At 45.4% G+C, this 20,085-nt stretch overlaps 1 protein-coding gene across 1 annotated transcript; it reads right to left on the bottom strand.

Annotated features, from left to right (window-relative positions):
• Positions 1–3,272: 3,272 nt before the first annotated feature.
• On the bottom strand, positions 3,273–18,381 carry LOC309674422 (neurotrypsin-like; the record flags this gene model as incomplete). The annotated part of the gene is made up of 15 exons (XM_082486447.1): positions 3,273–3,669; positions 5,380–5,660; positions 6,195–6,317; positions 6,533–6,611; positions 7,168–7,370; positions 7,637–7,778; positions 8,788–8,990; positions 10,004–10,145; positions 10,563–10,741; positions 11,567–11,714; positions 12,229–12,404; positions 13,125–13,248; positions 14,560–14,796; positions 16,199–16,244; positions 18,310–18,381. The coding sequence occupies 15 exons, from the start codon at positions 18,379–18,381 to the stop codon at positions 3,359–3,361; spliced, it is 2,466 nt and encodes an 821-aa protein (XP_082342573.1). The 3' UTR covers positions 3,273–3,358.
• Positions 18,382–20,085: the final 1,704 nt, after the last annotated feature.

Below are 20,085 nucleotides of genomic sequence, written 5' to 3'. Positions count from 1 at the left end.
ATGTACTATAGAGAATAAAATTATATTGGTTCTCATTGCCAGAAAATATTGAGGCTGAGAGCTTAGCTGGATTAAAGATGGGATTAAACATTTATATGGAAGATGAAGCCGAGTTACATTAAATAGTTTTTTAAAAGTTAGGGATACAAACTCTCATGCTTTAGAAAAAAAAGGATCACAAAAGGATAGTGCATAGTGTTTATACCAATACCTAGAAGATTGAGTACTTGTACTTCTGTTTTTAATGATAATAATAGTAATGCAAGTAATTAATTTAAATGGGCCAAGAACAAAATTCCTCAAAAGGAAAGTTTGTTAAAACTTGTTCAGTACAAACTCACACATACTATCCTTTGAAACATCTGCTGCTGGCCAACATTAGGCACAAAATACAGTCCTAGGGTGGCTGAGTACCGCTCATCCAACAAGGCAGTTCCAGTAAGCCTTGGTGGCAAAGCACTCAAGTTTGTTTTGGGCCACAGTCCCAGTTTCAACAGTAAAGAGCAACAGCGGTGCTCTGAAACAGGTTAGGACAATTGAGGAGAGTATTGCCAGGCTTGCCTACAGTAAGGTGTAAAATTAGGCAAAGGCTATCAGATACTTCCTGGCTCATGCAGGACTTATGGGATGTTACTTACAAGGATCCTAACAGCTTTCCTGGTAACAAAATCTAGGAGAAAGAAATATTTTGACCTAGAATGTGGGAATTTCAGAAGACAATGCCAGGCCTGTGTCTCACTTGTATAACAAGGCAATTTATTCTAACTCCTGAATGGCAACCAGTTAAGTAGGCTTAGGGAAATAACCTCATAGTTTCAGTCCTTTGGGTGTTTCTTTGCCTGTTGGGGTTATGGGTATAAGCTGAAAGATCAAACCAGGTTAAACTAGAGATGTGACAGCACCCAAGGCACAGAAACTCCATTACAGCTGCCGTAGCATGCTGGCTTGGGGGGACCCTGAAGCTAAAAGCCAAATCCCTCCATGTTTCCCAGACAGGTACTGTTGCTGCCAGTGTGGAACTTGGCAGTTAATCCCCCTGAAGACCAGAGGTCTGTAACATAATTCCTGTCAGTCCTCCTGTCATTTTAATTCCTGGGAGATAAGGAGCAGTCTTCAGCCTCTTAGGGACTCTCTGCCAGCAGCTGTAGAACAACACAGCCAGCGTGGAGCCAGGCACAGCACTGCCCAAGGGTCGAGCTGGCACTTCAAACCAGGTTATCAGCACAAGCTGCACTGCAGACATTCAGCCCCTCGAGAAGAGGCACAAACAGACCAGATCTGTCTCGAAGGCCACTTTGCAGGGGTTCTGACATTGCATGGTTTCAGGATTCCTACAATTCTTTTTTAAAAATAAAGTTTCCAGTGCGGTATTGATAACCCAACTGTCCTACAATCCGCGGAGAGGATAAATGGAACTGTTTAATTTAGCATTCACACACAAAAATCAGCCACCTAGCCAAGTCAGCACCTTCTATAAGCTGTTTTATAGAAGACAAAGAAAGCTTTAAGCAATCACTGCTTATTGAATCCAAGGCAATTTCTAGGACTTTGTCACCACACGCCCTGTAATATGACATTGTTAATCCACAGGCTGTGCTCTGCCTTCTGTTCTTGCCTTGGTAATACCTAGGTACTGAACACCACAGTGCCTTCAGTGCAGACCTTACAGACAGCAGGCCAGTGCCTGACTCAGTCACTGCCTACCCTACAGTGCATGAGGGAACCCCAAACACGCACATCTGGCACAAGTTCTGTGTCCCACTCTATTATTGCTCCATATTTAGGTCTTTGGTTATACATCAAAGCTTACTGCGCCTGAGCAGACCTGTCTTCTCTCTGGTTTGTCTATACACAGCAAGAAGACACTGTGCACTGCAGAACTGCTAATGCACTTAGCCCTTATGTCTATTTTTATATTTTTCTACCTACTTGAGGATAATAAATTAAGTTACAAAAGTGATTAAGGCCTAAGAGGGAACTCTGTTCCTTTGTTTGGATGAGAGGGAAGGAAGAAATTGAAGTATTCAATAACTCCTACTTTCCCTCAGCATTATTTCTGTTCAGGCTGAGAACTACAGCTTGATGGCACTGCTTGCATACCCTCAAGTTAAGCCAGTTTACTCCCACAGAGAAGAATGAAAAGTAAAGTAGTGCAAAGAAGAGAAGAGAGGAAGGATAGCCCAGAGGTTGCAAGAATAGGACACGCTTCGGGAAAGCAGGAAGCTGCTTTGCAGCACACTTAGTGTTTTACACCTCAAGCAAATGACTTACTCCCTATGTTTGTTGTGTATCTATACCCCAGGAGTATTTCCATGTTTCATGGGAGAACTGTGAACACAGAGATATTAAAGACTAACATCACAAATAAAGGGCAGCTAATAACTACAGTGAATGAGGTACCAAGAGAGAGTCCCCACAGTGCTGTTAAATTATGACTCAACACCTGAATGTTTGAGATTAACATTACATTTGGATTTAAAGAAAAAGAACATGTCTATTCAGGCTTTTGAGGTCACATTTTTAAGTTCTTCATGGTAATCATGAGGGCAAGAAAGCTATTGCCTCTTAAAAATGAAGATTTACTCTCATACCAACAACTGATTTTAGAAGATGCTGCTTTAAGGAAGAAAAAACAAACATACACAAAAGAACCACTATATTGAGAAAGCAGCAATAAAACCATCACATCTGGAAGCTGGAAATGAGTGATACGGGATTACAGCAGGAGGAACAAGCATCTCTTAGCAGGGACAGACACATTAAAAGGATGATATGGGAGCAGACCTACTATTCAGAAGAGAGAAGGTTCCCCCTAAAGAAATAACAGGGAAGCAAAAAGACCCCAACTGTTGGCCTGTTCCTCAGCTGAGGTTAAATCTTCCGACTCCTGGAATTGAAGAGAGCTTCAATATCTGAAGATTTCCACTATGCCAGAGCCTGGTGCCATCTACAAAGCATCTCGCCTCTCCTTGCAGCATTTTTCAAGTAAGCAAACATACAAAAATGGGAATAGATTTACAGAGGCAAGTATCTCTCCACTTCTACCATTTCTGCGTGCTAGGGTGAAGGAATAAGCGTGATTGCATTACAGGACTCAGACAGTCTGAGCAACATAGACTTGTCATTCTTACCAGTGTGCACCTGCTTTCTCTGCTTAGACATTACAGACTAAAGTGAAACCAAAGACTTTAAAGAATCAGCCATTAACTTTTTTTCTCCCAGTTCTACATTGAAGTCTTTTCGCAGTGTCCCAACAACAAATAAATCTCCGTCAGTCAGTCACAGGCCAGAAGCCACAGCCTTCTGCTGCTGCAGGACAAAAGGACCATACACTGAAGTTCCTAGAGCTCAGACATTTTCATTTCAGCTTGGTCACCTTCTTGATCCAGGTTACGTATTTGCTGACCTTTGTGTACACACCAGGGGAATCCTTCCGACCACAGCCGTAACCCCAGGAAGTGATCCCCAAAATGATCCAGCGTCCGTTTGACCTCTGACACATGAGTGGCCCTCCACTGTCACCTTGGCAGCTGTCCACCCGTTTATCTTCAGAGAGATTCCCGGCACAAATCATGCGGTTAGTGAACTTCTGCCCGTAACGGACCTCACAGTCTTTCCGTGGGAGAAGAGGCACCACCCCCTGCAGCAGGGTTCTCGAATAGGACTTCCCTGGAACAGAACAGACCAGCCAGACCAATTCACCTACAGACAACAGCACCAACCTAGAGCAATGGTGCTCCACACAAAACCAGATGTTTGTACATTTAATGTCAAGATTGCAGCACAGAAATAGGCCAAGCTCAGCATCTCTGAACCACCAGAAAACAGTACTGCCAAGCCAGACCACAAAAAAGAGCTGTAAGATCAAAGAAATGGGGAAGAGGTTGGGGAAAGAGGTTAGATCAAAGGATGAGTCTTATTCCTGGTTCTGCCAACAAGTTACTTGAACCTTGTTCAATTTATTTCACCTCTTTGAGCCTCCTTTTCCTGCTCTGTAAAACAAGGACAGTGTTTTCTCAACAAGATAAATGCAGCAATATTTGTCAAGTGCTCAGTCCTCAGAGAAGTTTTGGAAGATGTTTCAGAGGTGTCCAAATATTATTCAAAGGGAGCTCACTTCGTCTTTGGCCAGATTTGTCTCTGTTTGCTCAAATCTTTTTATTACCCCAGACTTGCTCAGAACATAAGGTTCCTGTACTAATTTAAAGTATGACCTTTCTGTGCCCAAGGTTTACGGTAAGTTCGCAAGGTAGCAGGTAACCACACCTCTCATTGGGAAAGCTGGGTTTGGTGCATGGGAGGGATTTTAGCCATCAAGTCCCAGTACAGCTTAAGGGACTTACACGGCCAAGTTGCTCCTTGATCCTCCCCAGACTCCCCAAAGTGACACATGCACCTGGTGCAACTCACTCCAAAGACAAATATATATTTGCAGTTAAACACATGGGGTGACAGCTGGGAAGGATGGGTAAGTCCAAAATCAACAGACAAAAGCTTTCCTGGGGCTATTTGCCTTTTGGCAGTAAGTCTTTCTGAACATATGGCTTTGCTCCAGTCACAGCAGTCCCAGAAAGGCCTCCTTGCCCCAAGACTTGCATTGCATCTCTGAGCCCCAAATGGGGGAGGACTGGACAGCTGGTTATAAGGCTTTGTTTACAGAGTTCAAAACTGTCTCTAGACCTTGCTAATGCATGCATGTCAGGACTCCAGCAACCCCAGCATTTTAAAGTATCGCCTTGAGAGTGTTAAGTATTCAATAATTAATACTTTCTAGAATATTCTCTGCTCCCTTTTATCTAGGAAGCTCCATAGCAATGTGCGGCAAGAGGACAGATACAGGCTCTCTCAAACCTAGCGCAGAAACCAATCTCAGAGCCCAATGGTCCCTGCAGCAATATCCAGGGAGATCAAGCAAGGTAGTCTGACATTCTTTCCACCTCTAAGCCCCCACTTCACTATTACAGTATCATGAAGAAGGCAGGAGGTCATGGAAACATAAGAGCCTCCCATATGCTTTGTACACCAGCTCTGCACAGGCTACTGCCTAAGGGGTCTGCTGTGGGCCAACACATGTGTAGAAGGGGGAAGAAAGAGGACTGCGGCCAGATGGGTGCATTGCTCTCTCCCACAGCTTCAGAAGGATGCTATGGCAACCAAAACTTCTACCATGGGCAGGCTCAAGAAGCCTCAAAATCAGAAGAAAATACAATGGCACAAAAATCACCTCACCTCTCCGCTCCTTGACGCCATGTGCTGGCACAGACAATAGGAGCAGTAAGAACATGGCCTTGAGTTGTGCAGACATAAATTAATGCCCCATGTACACTTCTGAACCCAGACTCCTCCACCTTTCTTGCTCCTCCAAACCTCATCACTCACCTGTGTCTCCCCAGCCGGAGATGATGCAAGCTTGCCTGTTGATGTCAGACTTCTCTTTCCTGTCAGGTAGACAGACAGGCAGAACGTGGTGATTGAAGGAGACACAGTGCCCCTCTCTGCCTCGCATCCGGACCAGGGCAATGTCATTATCGTTGCTGCCAGCCCAGTAGTTCCTGTGGAGGATGATCCGTTCCACGGACAGCTCCCTCTCAAACTCATCCTTCACACCTGTGTGGTAATCGCCCACCCGCAGCAGGTAGCGCCGCACATCAACACCAAACCTGGAGAAAAAGACACTCAAGGTCTCAGTACTCCTGCTAAGAGAGAAACAGACTCATCCAAGTTTCAGTTGCTGTGAGACTGAACCACGTCCTCACAAAATGATAAGCATAACTGATAAAACAGTGCCAGCTACAGGATTGTGGGACCTCTTTAGCAGATGTGATAATGCCAGCTGTTGGGGTGAATGGGTGTCCCATGCACAAGACTTTTTTTTTTTTTTCCCCTCTATGAAAAGGGCTACAACGGTTGCAAAGAACATGCCCTTGTGTCCACAGTTCCTTAAAGCACTGAAGAGTGGCAAAACGCCGGTTCCATTTAAAGCCTCAAAGTTAAGAGGGCAGGTGTAAGCAGTGAAGAATAAAGCAAGCCTATATTGAGTCATCCCCATAAGTGCTCCAAGATCACACACATCATAACCTGAAGGTCTTGTTTTAGAAACTTTGCTCATGTGGTTCCACTGGGAGGATAGCCTTGTACGAGGTTATCTTGCTCATCTTTGAGTATCCCTCAGGGCTCCCCACTCACAAACACACCTTTTGAAGCAGTGGGCTGCAGTCACTACCCAGCAGCTGCTGATCAGCGTTGCTCCACACAGCAGACGAGTACCTTGATGAAAACCCTTCAACCGTAGTGAGGCCTGCCATGGCCAGCCACCTCTGAAAAAGAAAAAAGAAATAATAGGCATCCCACACACAAGAGCTGTTTTCCTCTTTTCCCATCCATTCTGTCTCATCTGGGCCCACTGGTTCAAATCAAGTTAAAAAATCACCAGTGAAAATGTGTGAATGTATTCGGCAATTACCAGGCTATTTCCAGAGCCTGCAGGAAAGCTGGAACCAGTTCTGGCTTTCCCAGCAAATAACAGTAGTACCTGAGAGACTTGTTTCCACCTATGATTCTTTTCTTGCGACGGTGAAGCAGGCGCATCCCACACACACCAGATTCTGGACCTGCACAGCAAAGTTAGAGCAGTTGGGTAGATACCTTCAGCTTAAGTATCAAGAATTGCTGTCACAAAGCCAAATACCATTCGCCTTCCCTGAGGGCATTAATCCTCATGGTAGTTGATGCATTGTGTTGTGCATGTGGAATTCACAGAAGATTTGACCCCATAATTTTTCTCAGTTTTGGTGGAGGTGCTTACCTCCAGCATCTGTAGTCTTATGCCAGGAATGGGACCTCTACAGCTATATCCTCAGTACTCTAAAACCCAAAGTTTGCTCATGGTTACAGCTCTAAGGAAGGGTATGGTGACTTGGCTGTGGGGAAGTTCTGCAGGCTCAAAGGCCTGACATGGGTGGAGTTCCTCATTCTGGAGCACCTTGTGCTCCTAAGAAGAGACAATGAAAACAAGGAAAAAGTAGGAGGTGCAGGACTGGACATGCCTATTTTGTAGGTGATGTTTCAGCCCAAGAAGATAAGAACTACAGGGGAAAAGCATAAAAGCATGCAGAGATACAACAATGGGAGCCTCAGATTTCTGCTTAGAAGAAATGGGCGCATCACCTGTTCTGATGTCTTGGACCTTCTCTTCCACGTAGTCACATATCACACCAGCATCCTCACTGTGCCAGCAGCTGTGAATCCTGGTGTCAGGCCTGACACACTGACCCAGGGTGTGCTCCATGCCACTGCATTCTACGTTGTCCAGATGGATGGGCCCGTGGCCTTCACCAAAATAAGCCATTGCTCTGGCTTTTGCTGTACCACTGCAATTAGAGAGAGGGTGGCTAATCTATAATAAGCAGGAGACAGGTGAAAGTGATGCACGAGCACATTTTAAGAGAAATAACATTTATGTGTCACTCCACACACAGACAGTAGTACATGCTGAAGGCAATGTGAGAACAGGACCCTACTCCCTCAAGCATATGCAGGTATGCCAAAACTAAGGAATTAAGCTCCCAGGTCCAGAAAGAAGCGATCCCCTTGAGAGCTGTTTTTATCTATAAGATGTAGGTACCAGAGCTCTTACCTGAATCCCAGTTGCCTGCAAACTACTGCAGCGTCTCTGTCTGTCCAGCCATCATCACAGACACTGCCCCACTGCCCGTTCAGGAATATCTCAACCCGTCCCTCCTTGGTGCTTTCTCCATCCACCAGCCGCACAGGAGGCCCTGCAGCAGAAAACAGACGGGTCGCTGCAAGCAAAAACACCAGAGAGTGTGAGGTGCTCAGAACTTGGGTTCTATAGGAAAAGATGAATCCCAGACATCAGCAAGCTTAAAAAAAAAAAGAAAAAAGAAAAAAGCCTATATGAAGACTATGTCCCTTATTTCACCTTTGTGCTGAATCTGAAGACTACGTACATCTTAATTTATTTAATACATACTGGAAATAATTAGTGGATCATATTCTGAAAGCTGTGTAAAGAGAACAAGAACAGAAGGAAAGTTATTAACTCCTGAGCCAAGAGAGGACAAGCTTAAACATGCCTTGGAAATAAATCCATTAAATTATAAAACTATTATATTATTCTAGGCAAGAGAAGATTTCTACATCCAGGAAAACCAAAAAAGTTGGATGCCGTCTATTTCAATAAAATATATCTGACAAATTGGAAAGTCTCCTATAACAGGAAAAGGGGAGAGTATCAGGCCTCATATAAAAAAGGAAATTATGCTAACTTGAAGTACATTCGCAATTTTAATTAAAAGTGTGCCATCCACACAAGAGACTGCCAATTTACATGTAACAGCCTCTCACATCTGAAGTCCTCTTGTCTTGGCAAGGTGTGACATTAATGTAACTACACCAGTTTCCTAAAGGGTCTAGTTAAAGGGGTCCTGTGTTCCCACAGACATGGGGCTGAGGCCTCTCATAAGTGAGCAAGGGCACACTAAGGCAGCCACCATTCCTCAGCCCTTCAGGTTTGTTTTAGAGACTGCCAACACAATTCTCTCTAGTTTCAGTTTCTCTCAAGGTCTGGCCATACGTCTGGTGGAGCTACGGCTCTCTGGCTGTGCCCCAAGAGAGCCAGGGCTTGTTCCCAAGAGTCGTCCTCAAAAAGCAGCCCCCTCACTGAGACAGCACAGAGGAAACTCCCACATCTGCCAGAGCTTCCAAAGAAACAAACCAGCAGGTGACACTTCCCCACCGTCCAGGGCAAGAGGCAAGGTGAGTTACCCAGGCTGCCATCCATGACTGTGTTGCTCTCGGGGGAGCAGCGGACTCCCACATCCTCAGCGTGTGAGCAGTCATGCTGCCCCCAGTTGCTGTGGGGACAGTCCAGGAGGGACAGCTCTGTCCCCACACAAGCCACATCATCCAGTAAGATAAAGCCTTGACCAGCAGCATAGTCCCCTTCAGAGGCCAGGGTAGCAGGACCACTAGAGGAAGGAAACAGAAGATAACATCAGATTCATTAAAACTCATTTAAGGACCCAAGCTCAGACCCAAAGGAAAACTCCCCTGCAGACCTCAGCTGTGGCCTCCTGACCTAAACCACTCAGTGACACAAAGGATGGTAGCCAAGCAGCATGCACATCTCACCAGCTTCAGTTTTCAGGGAGTCCCTCTCAGCCCAGTCCATTTTCTAATGTCTGGTGAAAGGCACAGTCAGAGTGGCACAGAGGGCCAGCTATACCACAGAGGCTGCTTTGCAGACATGACACGAGGTATATCAATTTGTGGAGGGGCTAGCAGAGGAGGCATCAAAAATACCAACATTTAATTAATTCTGCTTCCTTTTATAGGAAGCGGCTACCTGGAATTGAAATGCAGAAAGCTGCAAACTTTCAGGCACTACAAGAGATGACAAACACAGTATGCAGCTATGCAGCTGGACTCAGAGGGAATAATTTATTTTAGTCTTTTTTTTTTTTTTTCTCTATAAAGCTGAAATTTTACAAGGATACCCTAATCGTACTAAAAAAATCCACAAAAAAAAATAGCATCCCGATTTTAACTCTTCCCCAAAACCATACTTTGAGGGACAACAGTTCAGCAATGGGTTGAAAGAAAAGCCCTGATCATCTTTTGTTCAGCTACTCAAGCAGGTGATGAGTTTAGCTGACAGAGCAAAGGGGGTGGCAGTGCTGAGCTGATACACCTGGAAATTTAAGGTGTATATAGAGAACTTTGACTTTGGTGAGGGTTTCATAAAGCCTATTACCTGCTTTCAAAACAAGCTGAGGCAAGAGATAAAGTGGTTTGATTTTTTTTCCTGGGAAAGGGTGTGGATACCTATTAATCTTTCCTGAATAAAGTTGTATAACGGTAATAACCCTTCTAACAAAGACAGCATTGAAGGAAGTAAGGTCCAGCCTATCCCAAAGAAAGGGGATGGAACCTAATCCCTGAAATTAGGAAGCACAGACACTACACACACTCTCAGTCCTACCTGAAGCCCAGCTGCCTGCAGACCACCTGAGCACCAAGGTCTGTCCAGCCATCATCGCATACTGTGCCCCAGTCTCCGTTGTAATAAACTTCTACCCTGCCTTCACTGGGGCTGTGGCCACCAGCCAGCCTGACAGTGCCCTCTGCAAGGGGTGGGAAAAGGAAAGGTCAGCACTCAGGAGGGATGAAAAGAAATGACGTGTGCCCCACTGCCGAAGTCTCTGTACAGCCCATGAGTGACAGAAACCAAAGACACATATATCCATGGGAACTCAAAAACCAAACATTCATTGCTCCCAAACATCTGTCAGGGGAGGATTCACCTCAGCCTTTCCACGCCACCTGTGGAAAGCAATGGGAACACAACCAAGCCTAGCTCTGATCCATTCCCACCTGCTGCTTGCTCTCTGCCTCCACATCTGGCAGCCCTTGTGGGAACCCTACGTAGGAGCCCTGTAGGATCCTGAAGCAGGGAAGCTATAGGCTATCTGCTGAGCAAGCTGTGTAATATGGGAGTAAGAAAGAGCACATCTGACTGGCACAGAGCTGTATACCTATACCTGTGAAAGGGTCACAGGAGACACCAGCATCTTCAATGTGGTCACAGTTCTGCTGTCCCCAGTCACTCTTCTTGCACTGGTCAAGTGAGAGTTCATTGCCTGAGCACTGCACTTCATCCAGCAGGATTGGGCCAGATCCCTGTCCATAGTGAGCCCATGACAAAGCTTTCGGGTTCCCACTGCAAACGGTACAGACACAAATGCTCACAGTAAGGAAGACAACAGTCTTGTACACTCAGAGTCTGCCTTGCACAGGGACTCTCCTACGCTAGACCAGTGTTCTCCCGTAGATAATCTGTGTTTCTGACACAGCGGTGTTACCAACTGTTAACCGAAATACCTTATTGGAAAGTTCTGTAATGAGACCTTCCAATGCATAACAAAAATGTGCCCACAACATGAACAGTTCAGACACCTGGGGAGTTCTGAGAACAATGTTTCAATCTCAGCAACAGGCAAAACTCCAAAGTTTGAGGGATCTCAAAATGGAATTGTCTATTTTAAACAATTCTGTACTGATTTGAATTTCAAGAACGCTGTATACAACAGCTCCCATGTTAAGTGCTGAATGACATAGAGGAGAACAAGGTGGTCCCTCTGCCTTCCTGTCTGAAGAGGGTAAAGGCAGTCAGTGAAACTGGATGTGTTTAAACTTAACCAAGTCAACAACTGCAGTTCACATATGGAAATCACCATGACAAGTTATCACTGAGGCCAACAAAATTTGCATTAGGACATGCGTGCAAAAACAATGAACAGGGATAAACACAAACAGATCTTGGATAGGGATGCACTTTTTTTTTTCCCCACAGCTTAAACCCATAAAACTGACAGGAATTAAGTACAAAATCCCTTTATAGGGTAATCAGTCCAGAATTATCTTTCCCAGGGTTTCTGTACACTTCCCATAGAAAGGGCTGGTACTACAGTGAAAGGACATGCTTTCACGTTCTTTGTTCTGCCTACCTCTATTACCACTCCATGACATACAGCGGGGAAATTACCTGAGTCCCAGCTGCCTACAAACTACTTCAGCATCCCGGTCATCCCACTGGTCGTCACAGATGGTACCCCACTTGCCGTCATGGTAAACCTCCACTCGCCCTTCAAAGCTCTCCTTTCCCCCAACTAAACGCAGCGGAGCACCTACACCTGTGCTTCAAGAAAGGGAAAGAGAGCACAACAGAACAAGACAGAGAAAGCACATCTAGCACTTCAGGGTGTAGAACCATTCATCAGCCAGAGGAGGACTTGGGATGCTCTTGCCCTACCCTACCACATCTTCCCCTCTAAATCTCCCCAAGAAGCATCTGTGATTGCAGCCCACAGTATGGGTGCCTCTGGTCCAGGGCTGGCTCTTTAACTGGCTGCTACAGTGACCAGAACTTTGCTTCCTGCAGACAAAAACCTGGTTTGATAAAAAGGTGATGTGGTCATAAGCACCATCTTTCAGTGACTGTAGAAGCATGCCCACTCTGAGTATTTGGGATTGGGAAAGGATGGGTAATTTTCCACTGGAAGGAAAATAACCACCTGTATAGCAGGTGAAAGAAGAACATGTTCCAAGGATTGATTGTCTCTCCACAGCTTCATGACCTTAGATTTTTACATCGTATCAGCAACACTGACGTAAGAAACAGGGACTGAACCTCCCCTAGAGATTTACCTTCTGGAGGGACACAGGTTACCATGGCAGTCCCCTGGTTACAAGCTCCTGACACAGCTTCCCGATAGCCACACTGCAGCAGGGCTTTCTCATCCCCATGGCAGTTTGCTGACTGCAGGTGCAGAGGAACAGGCCACAGTCCGGGATGACTCTTCTTCCCAGCTGTGCCGATCTCACTGGTACAGAGAAAGCAACAGAGCACTAAAATGTCATAGGACTGCTAGATTTACAGGTTCCCCTCAGTTCTTGTGACTCTCCAGCCTGGTTGTGGCATTTTACATCCCAGTGAGTCCAGTTGATAGGGAGTGCATAAAGGGGTGGCTATTTACAGTCTAATGAGAAAGCATAAGCAAGTGCAAAGCACTTCCCACCATCTAACCCATTTTGTCTTCCTACTTACTGCAGTTGATCTGGTCAGAAATGGCACCCTCATCTGAGAGTGATGAACAAACCCATCAACAGATTTAAACATCCAAATATTCAAATCACCTTCTTCCTTCTCTGTGGGCCTTACCTCCTTGATATTTGGAATTTTGAAGATCCAAATCCCAGATTCCCAAAGAGGGTTCAAACTCTCCAAATTTCTAACAGATCACTACACAAACTCCAGCTAGTAATACTAAAAAGGGGATATGATCTCACAGCTCACTCATCACAGCCTGGAGCACCAAGAAGAAATTACTGCTTTAAAAAGTTCTTGCAAATGCTGGCTGGGGCTTGGCATAGCCATGGAAAGAAAACAGCAGGAAAGGACCCTGGTAAGTGGGAAATGAGCCCACAATACAGACTCCTCTCCCCCACCCAACACGCTATGCCAGAAGGACTGTAACCAGAGAGGCTGTTCTTTCCAAGGCCACATAGGCATGTAAATCTCACAACCAGACTGAGGTTCCCACCTGAGACCTAGTTGCCTGCAGACAACACTGGCATCCCAGTCACTCCAGTGGTCAGCACAGATGGTGCCCCAGAGTCCATTGAAGTACAGCTCCACACTACTATCTTCAGCCAACCGCACAGCACCTTCCGAAAGAGAAGAAAAAAAAAAGCCTCTATCTTCTGATGGAGGTTTCAGACCAGCAAGTCTTGGACATGAACTGCACTTGGGTTTTCTCATCCCTGTTTTGCTGGTGCTGTCACTGAAGTGACTTGTACAAAGGAGCGCAGCACGTAGCACCTTGCCAGTTTCAGCAGTGGCTGCTCAGGAGGATGGCTGGTGCTATGTCCATGTCAAACCCATGGTAATACCAGCAAGAAACGGGTTCTGCCACAGCTCCAGGATTTTCCTTTTGTGAAATGGGGGTAATTTTACATGCCACCTTAAAAAGGTGTATGGAAATGGCAGGCTCTGCAATTCCTATGACACTCCACTAATTTATTTTCCATCAATCACCTCACCTATGAGAGTCACTGTTGCTAAAACTAGATATTTAGTAACAGCAGGTGAATCCTCTTCAATTTCTCTAAGAAAAGGAAGTGCCAATGTAAATGCCCTTATAATTCCCACTGCACTACAAATACCTACCACAGTTTAGAAAGCACATCTCTGTGCTCAGTTATGTACTGGGAGAAGGGTACACCTCTGTAGTACCTCAATGCAGGCACACAGCACAACTACACTTGTTGTATCTTTGCCTTTAATGAAGCCGTCTTTGAAAACACTTCCACTGACGTGAGAAAAGACTTTGTTATTTCATTTATTAAACTAATGCTTTACCTACTTTGCAAAATGCAGGAAAAAGGGGAGAAGGTCAGAAAACAACATTTTCAAGAGTGCCACACTGGAGTCAGGGTACCGAGAGAGCTCAGCTCTCTTGCATGCCTCAAAATAAGCCACAGTCCTTGTGTCGGCACTGTGAGGAATTTTAAGTCAGCCTATGACCCACCTTGCCACCAAAGATTTACAAACTGAACCACAGAAGATTTTTCCTTGTTCTATTTGAACTGCTATAATTACATGAGGAGAGCTCTGATATGGACACTTAAGGAGCAGGAGTGGGTTGTTTTCCACATAACTTAAACTGTTTTCAAAGTGGCATAACTTAACAGTAAAAAAAAAAAATAAATTCTCCTTGTATGAGAATAAAAACGTCTATACAAGGCACTATGGCCACAGCAGCTTAAATCCACCCCCTACTATATACAGACGTTCTTCTCCCACACAGGCTAGCCTCTAGTCCTAATTATTTCGACAATTCAGGACAGTTATTGTACTGTGCTTCTTTCACAGGGTGTCCCACCTGCTGCTTGCAAGTCTGTGCAGCACATGTTTCTGGCCTGAACCCCCCAGACAGTGCAGCCTGGGCACTGGCAGGGACACGCAGCAGCCCTTACCTTGGTTACAGTCACAGTTAGCCCAGCCGATGGCCCCTGACGCAAGCCGGTAGAAGCACCAGGGTGTAGTTCCCCCATCTGGGTTCCTGCAGTGGTTGTGGTCCCCCAAGCCACGGTCTGGGTACTGCTGAACATAATCGGGAAACTCTGCCCAGTTGAGGCATGCTGCCCCAGCCTCAGTGACTGCCAGCGAGCCATTGTAATACCCAAGGGGTCCGACACTGCACACACTGGACACTGAACACAGGAACAGAGCTGTTAGCATCACTTAAGGCATCACACACCAAGGCTCAGACAATGTGGGAGACAGTAGCTGAACTCCTGAAACACATCCCTTGTCTGCAGTCTTGATTGCTACTTGCTTGATTTTAATTCTATCACTCTTCAAGGCAGCTGCTCAAAGAACACTTATAATACGCGCTATCTAAAACACAAATTGATCTGAAGTCATGAACTGTCCAGACCTTGGAAATGTATTAACTCTGGGCCCAAACGTGGACAATTTGAACTGGTTCCCATTACTGTTTATTTCAATAGATATATTCACCTAGTCTGGAGCAGTACTTGAGCCTGGCACATGCTCTTCCACTTCCTTCCCCACCTGCTTTGGCACCTGAATAAGATACTCTCTAAATTTGATCCTAGGCACTTTAGAAGATTAATTGCCTGTCTAAATTGATTGAAACTGAGAAGAGTTTAAAATTAGCTATAATTTCATTCTATAAAGCAGGAAGGTGGGAAATGACATTGTATTTCATTGTATGTGTGTTCCTTATACACATTACCCTATCACCTGGCTTATCTGAACTCTGCCAATATATAAGAAGGGAAAGGGAACCTATTTTGGGGGGAAGTCCAGGTGCCAATGTTCCAGGCAAGTGCCCAAGTAAAATAACTCTTGCGAAGAGATCCCAAAAATTAATTTAATATGGTCTTTAACAAAAGAAGAAAGCTCTCTATTCATGACTGAAACAAGAAAGAGGGAAACCAGAACCAGACTCTGTGTGAAGGTGGGCTTCTTAGAGTCCATAATGTGGGAAAAGAAGACTCTATAGCTCTATTCATTGAATAAAAAAAAAGAAGCCAAGACTTTCAGAAAACCCTTCTGCCATAAAGGCACATAGGACAAACAGCAAGGGTACAACAAAACATTGCCTCATGCCATTTGCTTTCTAGCCACTGCCAAGCCCAGAGGGGGTAAGTGACAGCTGAAGGTTAACTGCAAGGTACAAAAATGAGAAGCAGTTACAGGTTGGTAATTGCTTCCAGAAAATACACCATGCACTTTTCATCAACTGGGACCCTCGGAGGGGAGGGGTGTGTGAGAACTCAGTAGTTATCAGAGCAGAGGAAAGGTGACTGTGCAAAAAAAGACTGAGGCAGAGAAAGATGAAAGGAAAAGAACACGTGGGAGGAGTAGGGAACTGCAACAGTATTAGACATGAAGAAATGAAAGCAGTCTGGCCATTTTGGGGAAGGAGATAAACAGACATTGAGGCACATAGGAGAAAATATTGAAGAAGTGATGGAAAGAAAGGAAGAATGCCAGGTAGCAGTGGTTCATCGTACCTATGGTCTCAGATCATAACTGCAGGAAAGAATCTGCCTGATGACTGAATTAATAACTTCTTGTTCTTACCTGCACTCTGCAAATGGTTTTGGTTGGGCTGAGATCCCAGGAAAGCCTGGGAAGAGAAACAGAGCAAAAGCAGAGAGATGATTATCCGATGAAATAAACATGGGCATGTCCTAAAAGCTTGGCCTTTTGCTGCTTTAGGCAAACACACCCTAGTAACCAGCCTCTTCCCCGCTCTCCCCATTGCTCCTCTCTGAATCCAATCACAGCTCTGCCCACTAACAAGAAAATTAATAATTACGGGCCTGCAGAGATTTACCCTTGATCAAAGCACTACGATACAAGGTTCTGCCTGTTCTTTTCCAATAAAAATGGAAGCCCGAGTAAGATGCCTATGGAAAGAAAAGCTAGAAGAAAATCATTGTTACCAGTAAGAAAAACAATGAATAACCACTTATTCTCTCTCCATGTATAGTGCAAGCCATCTGTGGCCACAGCAGTAGAGTTGTATCTACATGATGGGATGACGCCCCTAGGGATCCCTGTTAAAATAGTAATAAACATTTGTATACAAAGTAGAAAACACCTAAAGAAGAAAATCCAACAAGACTTTTTGAGGATTTTGTTTCAAATACATAAGATCATGATATGGCCTACACAGTGTTAGTATCCAAATGGGGTTAAACAGCTAAGAACAAAAAATATGAAACAAAGCCCTCAGAATCCCAGCATCCTGTCCAGCCTCAAAACTGCATTTCCTCTTGTAGGCAGTGTTTGTGGTGGTTCTAACCTGACTGTTGGCTGAGAGATAGGGATCTCCACTTCAACACCATTACATGGTGTGCAGGCAGGTGCAAGATTTTCACAGACCCGGAGTGAAAAAAAGAAATTGCACATGCTTCTGTTAGCTCCTTATAGAACAAGGAGCTCTAATTCACAGAGCAGAGCTGTACATATAAAGAATACTAGCTATTGGAATTGGTTCTGTTTTTCTTCAAAATGCAGTAATTTTGCTTCTCTCAGCTTCACCCCTCCCTGAAAATGGGGAAGAGGAAAATTTGGAATTAAACCAAACACACCTTTGGAATAAGCAGGGGTAGTTCCCACAGATACCCAACAAGAATGACATATACTCATGCCAAATGTCATTTTCAAATCAAACTTATGAATATGGTCCAGCAGGTGTTCACAACCATGGCCAAGGTCCAGCATCACCCTCCAAAAGTCAGAATGTGACACTGCATATTGAAAGTGGATTCCTGACACGGTTCAGAATCAGCAAATCAGATATCAGGTATGTATGCACAAGGGGATGCAGAGATAAAACAGCATTTAAGTGAAAAATGCTTTTCAGCCAAGAATCCATCTATCTGCATGTATCAGGCTGTTGCAAGCCCACATAATGGTCTGGGAACCAACAATGCTGAAGGACTTATCTGAGGATCTCAAAGCTCTTTGCAAAGACAGGAAAGTGAGCTAAGCTACACTTTTGTGACTGCACCAAACAGGTGACTGAGCCATAATCCAGGTCCCCCGACTCCTAGCTTTTGGTGGGCACCTGCACACACATGTAAGCCTGCAGGCAATAGAGGAATGGGTTGGAGTATGAACAGGCTATATATGAAAGCCTGAACCTGCTTTTCTTGGAGACAGACCAGAAAAGAAAGAACTGCAGTCCAAGTAATATGCTTCCCTTCTAATGAAAGATTAGTTGTTCCCAGTTCCCGTAGCAGCTTCCAAAATCCCCCAATGTTGACCATCACCATTACCAAATTTTAGCGCAAACAGCTTGTGCTGCAGTCACTGCTCCAGGTCCGTGTGTCTATAAATCATCTGTCCACAACAGCAATAGGGGTAATCAGTCAATCAGCAAAGAACAGAAACAAAGGATCTCTCCTGCTAGGGTCACTGCAGCGCTTGAGAAACATAGGAAACCTGAGCCAAAGCATCTGCAAGCTCTTGTGCATCCTGCTTTCCTGCTTTGTTTCCTTTTCTGAATTTCATATGCAAAAAGAAATAAATCCCTCCCCAAGCCCCCAGCCCTTCCCAGAGACCACAGCTGCCTAGACGCTTTGGAAAACATAGTCAAGTAATAACAAGACCCACTTACAGTGAGGATATTAAAAGAGCCATGTGACTTCTTACAAGCAGAGAGAAGAATAACCATTGCTTACCTCCACGCATCCGAGACAGGATAACAGACTCGAGAGCTCTACCAGGAGCCCGAGTACTTTGGGGATCTCCATCCTTCCTGTACAAAGTGGGCAGAAGCTTCTTCAAGCATCACATTCTGGTTCAGCTGCTAGGCTCAGCAGCTGCCTCCTCCCCGGGCTCTGCAGCGGGGTTTCCCCAGGAGCAGGGCACTAGCTGCTCCGCTCCGGAGGTAGCGGGATGTCTCTTCCATTTCTGTGCAGGGAAAGGGACATAAGGGAAAGCATCAGAGTTCCCAGCAGCATCCTAGAATTTCACTTTCTCCTTCCTCTCCTCATCTCTTCTCCTTGATTCTTCTCTTTGGAAAGGGGAGGGGGGGAAAGAATTAAGGGAGGAGAACATGCCCCAGAATTTCTCTAGCACCCTTAAAAACAGGAGGAGGCAAGGGCAGGCGGGTGGGGCGCAGCCCGCTCCCGCCGTCCCTCCCTCTCCCCGTGCCCCGGTGGGCGCTTCTCCCCAGCGGCAGCCTCCGCCTCCCCGCCCCAGCCCGCCCGCCGCCGCGCCGGCCGCCCGCTCCTCCGCTCTCCCTCCTTCCCACGGCTGCCTTCGTCCTTCGCTCCCCGCGGCACAACGGGTACAGCCGCGGCGGGGAGCTGGGGCTGGATCCTACTGCAAAACCTCCGGCAACACAACTGGAAAAGGAAAAGGGCTTGTGGGCGCACGCTTGCCAGTGATTAGACTTGTTGGACGGAATCTGGACTTTATCCCCCCACCGCTGCCTCCTCGATTAGCCGCTCGCAGCCTCCCGAGGTCAAACTCTCCTCAGCTTTGAACCCAGGTAAACGGGACCCAAAAAAATTTACATTAAGCAGCTTCAGATCTCCCCATGGAAAACCCACAGGTGGCACCTCTCCAGGGTGCATTCCCGATTTTCAGCCCTGCATCTTGTCATCATGGGCATTGCCTCCAGAGAGTATTCCATCAAGTGTCTCCTTGACCTTGGGCTGCAAAGTTATTTTCACTCCATTGGCTAGGATGCTTTCCAGAGGGTTGATCATTATTGTATTGCTATGAACAATCCTATGGGGTTTTTTCAGTGGTTTCATCTTATTGCTCCTTCATATGAATTAGGATTAGAGGCTACAGCAAAAGTTTTAAACCTTATTAAATCTAAGAAGGGAATTGGTCAATTTGAAGCTGTTCAATCATTGATTTTTAATTTATTTTTTTTATTACACCTTCCCTGTGCTGCTCTTCAGTTCAGTCTAATGGGTGTTTCCTATATTTATATTCTGATTTTGGAGGGATTAACTCCTGGTGTTCTGCAGCATGAAACATGAAGGTCACCTTAAGAAATGAGCTCACTTCTGGCCAAGTCTGCTGAGCAGCATTTCCAAAGACACCTTCAGCATAAAAACAAGGAACAGGCTGATAAAAATCCATTGGCTTGACAAAAAGCCTCTTTTTTTTTTTTTCCTTCCCTCGCTTATTGCCCATTACTCACTTCACATGACAGTTTTGTGTTGCCTCATCCTCAAGTCACTCATCAAATGCAAAGAAATAACCACTACATGCTGGATCTTTTACAGGAGTCGCTGAGTGGTAGGAGGGAGCCCTTTCTTGAGTGGATTTGTACTACAGTGCATTCTGGACACAGTGGATTTGGCCAAGAATTACACCCAGTTAATTAGGAGCAAATCTCCTATATCCTCCTAGCATGGGAGGCAGATGATCAGGGCAAGAGAGGATGGAAATAGGTTAGATACTACAGCATGTTCTCTCGGGCAGCATTGGCAAAA

The sequence above is a fragment of the Vanellus vanellus genome (genome assembly GCF_965231255.1).
Source record: "Vanellus vanellus genome assembly, chromosome: 7".
NCBI classification, from domain to species: Eukaryota; Metazoa; Chordata; class Aves; order Charadriiformes; family Charadriidae; genus Vanellus; species Vanellus vanellus.
This window is presented reverse-complemented; position numbering and strand designations above follow the sequence as displayed.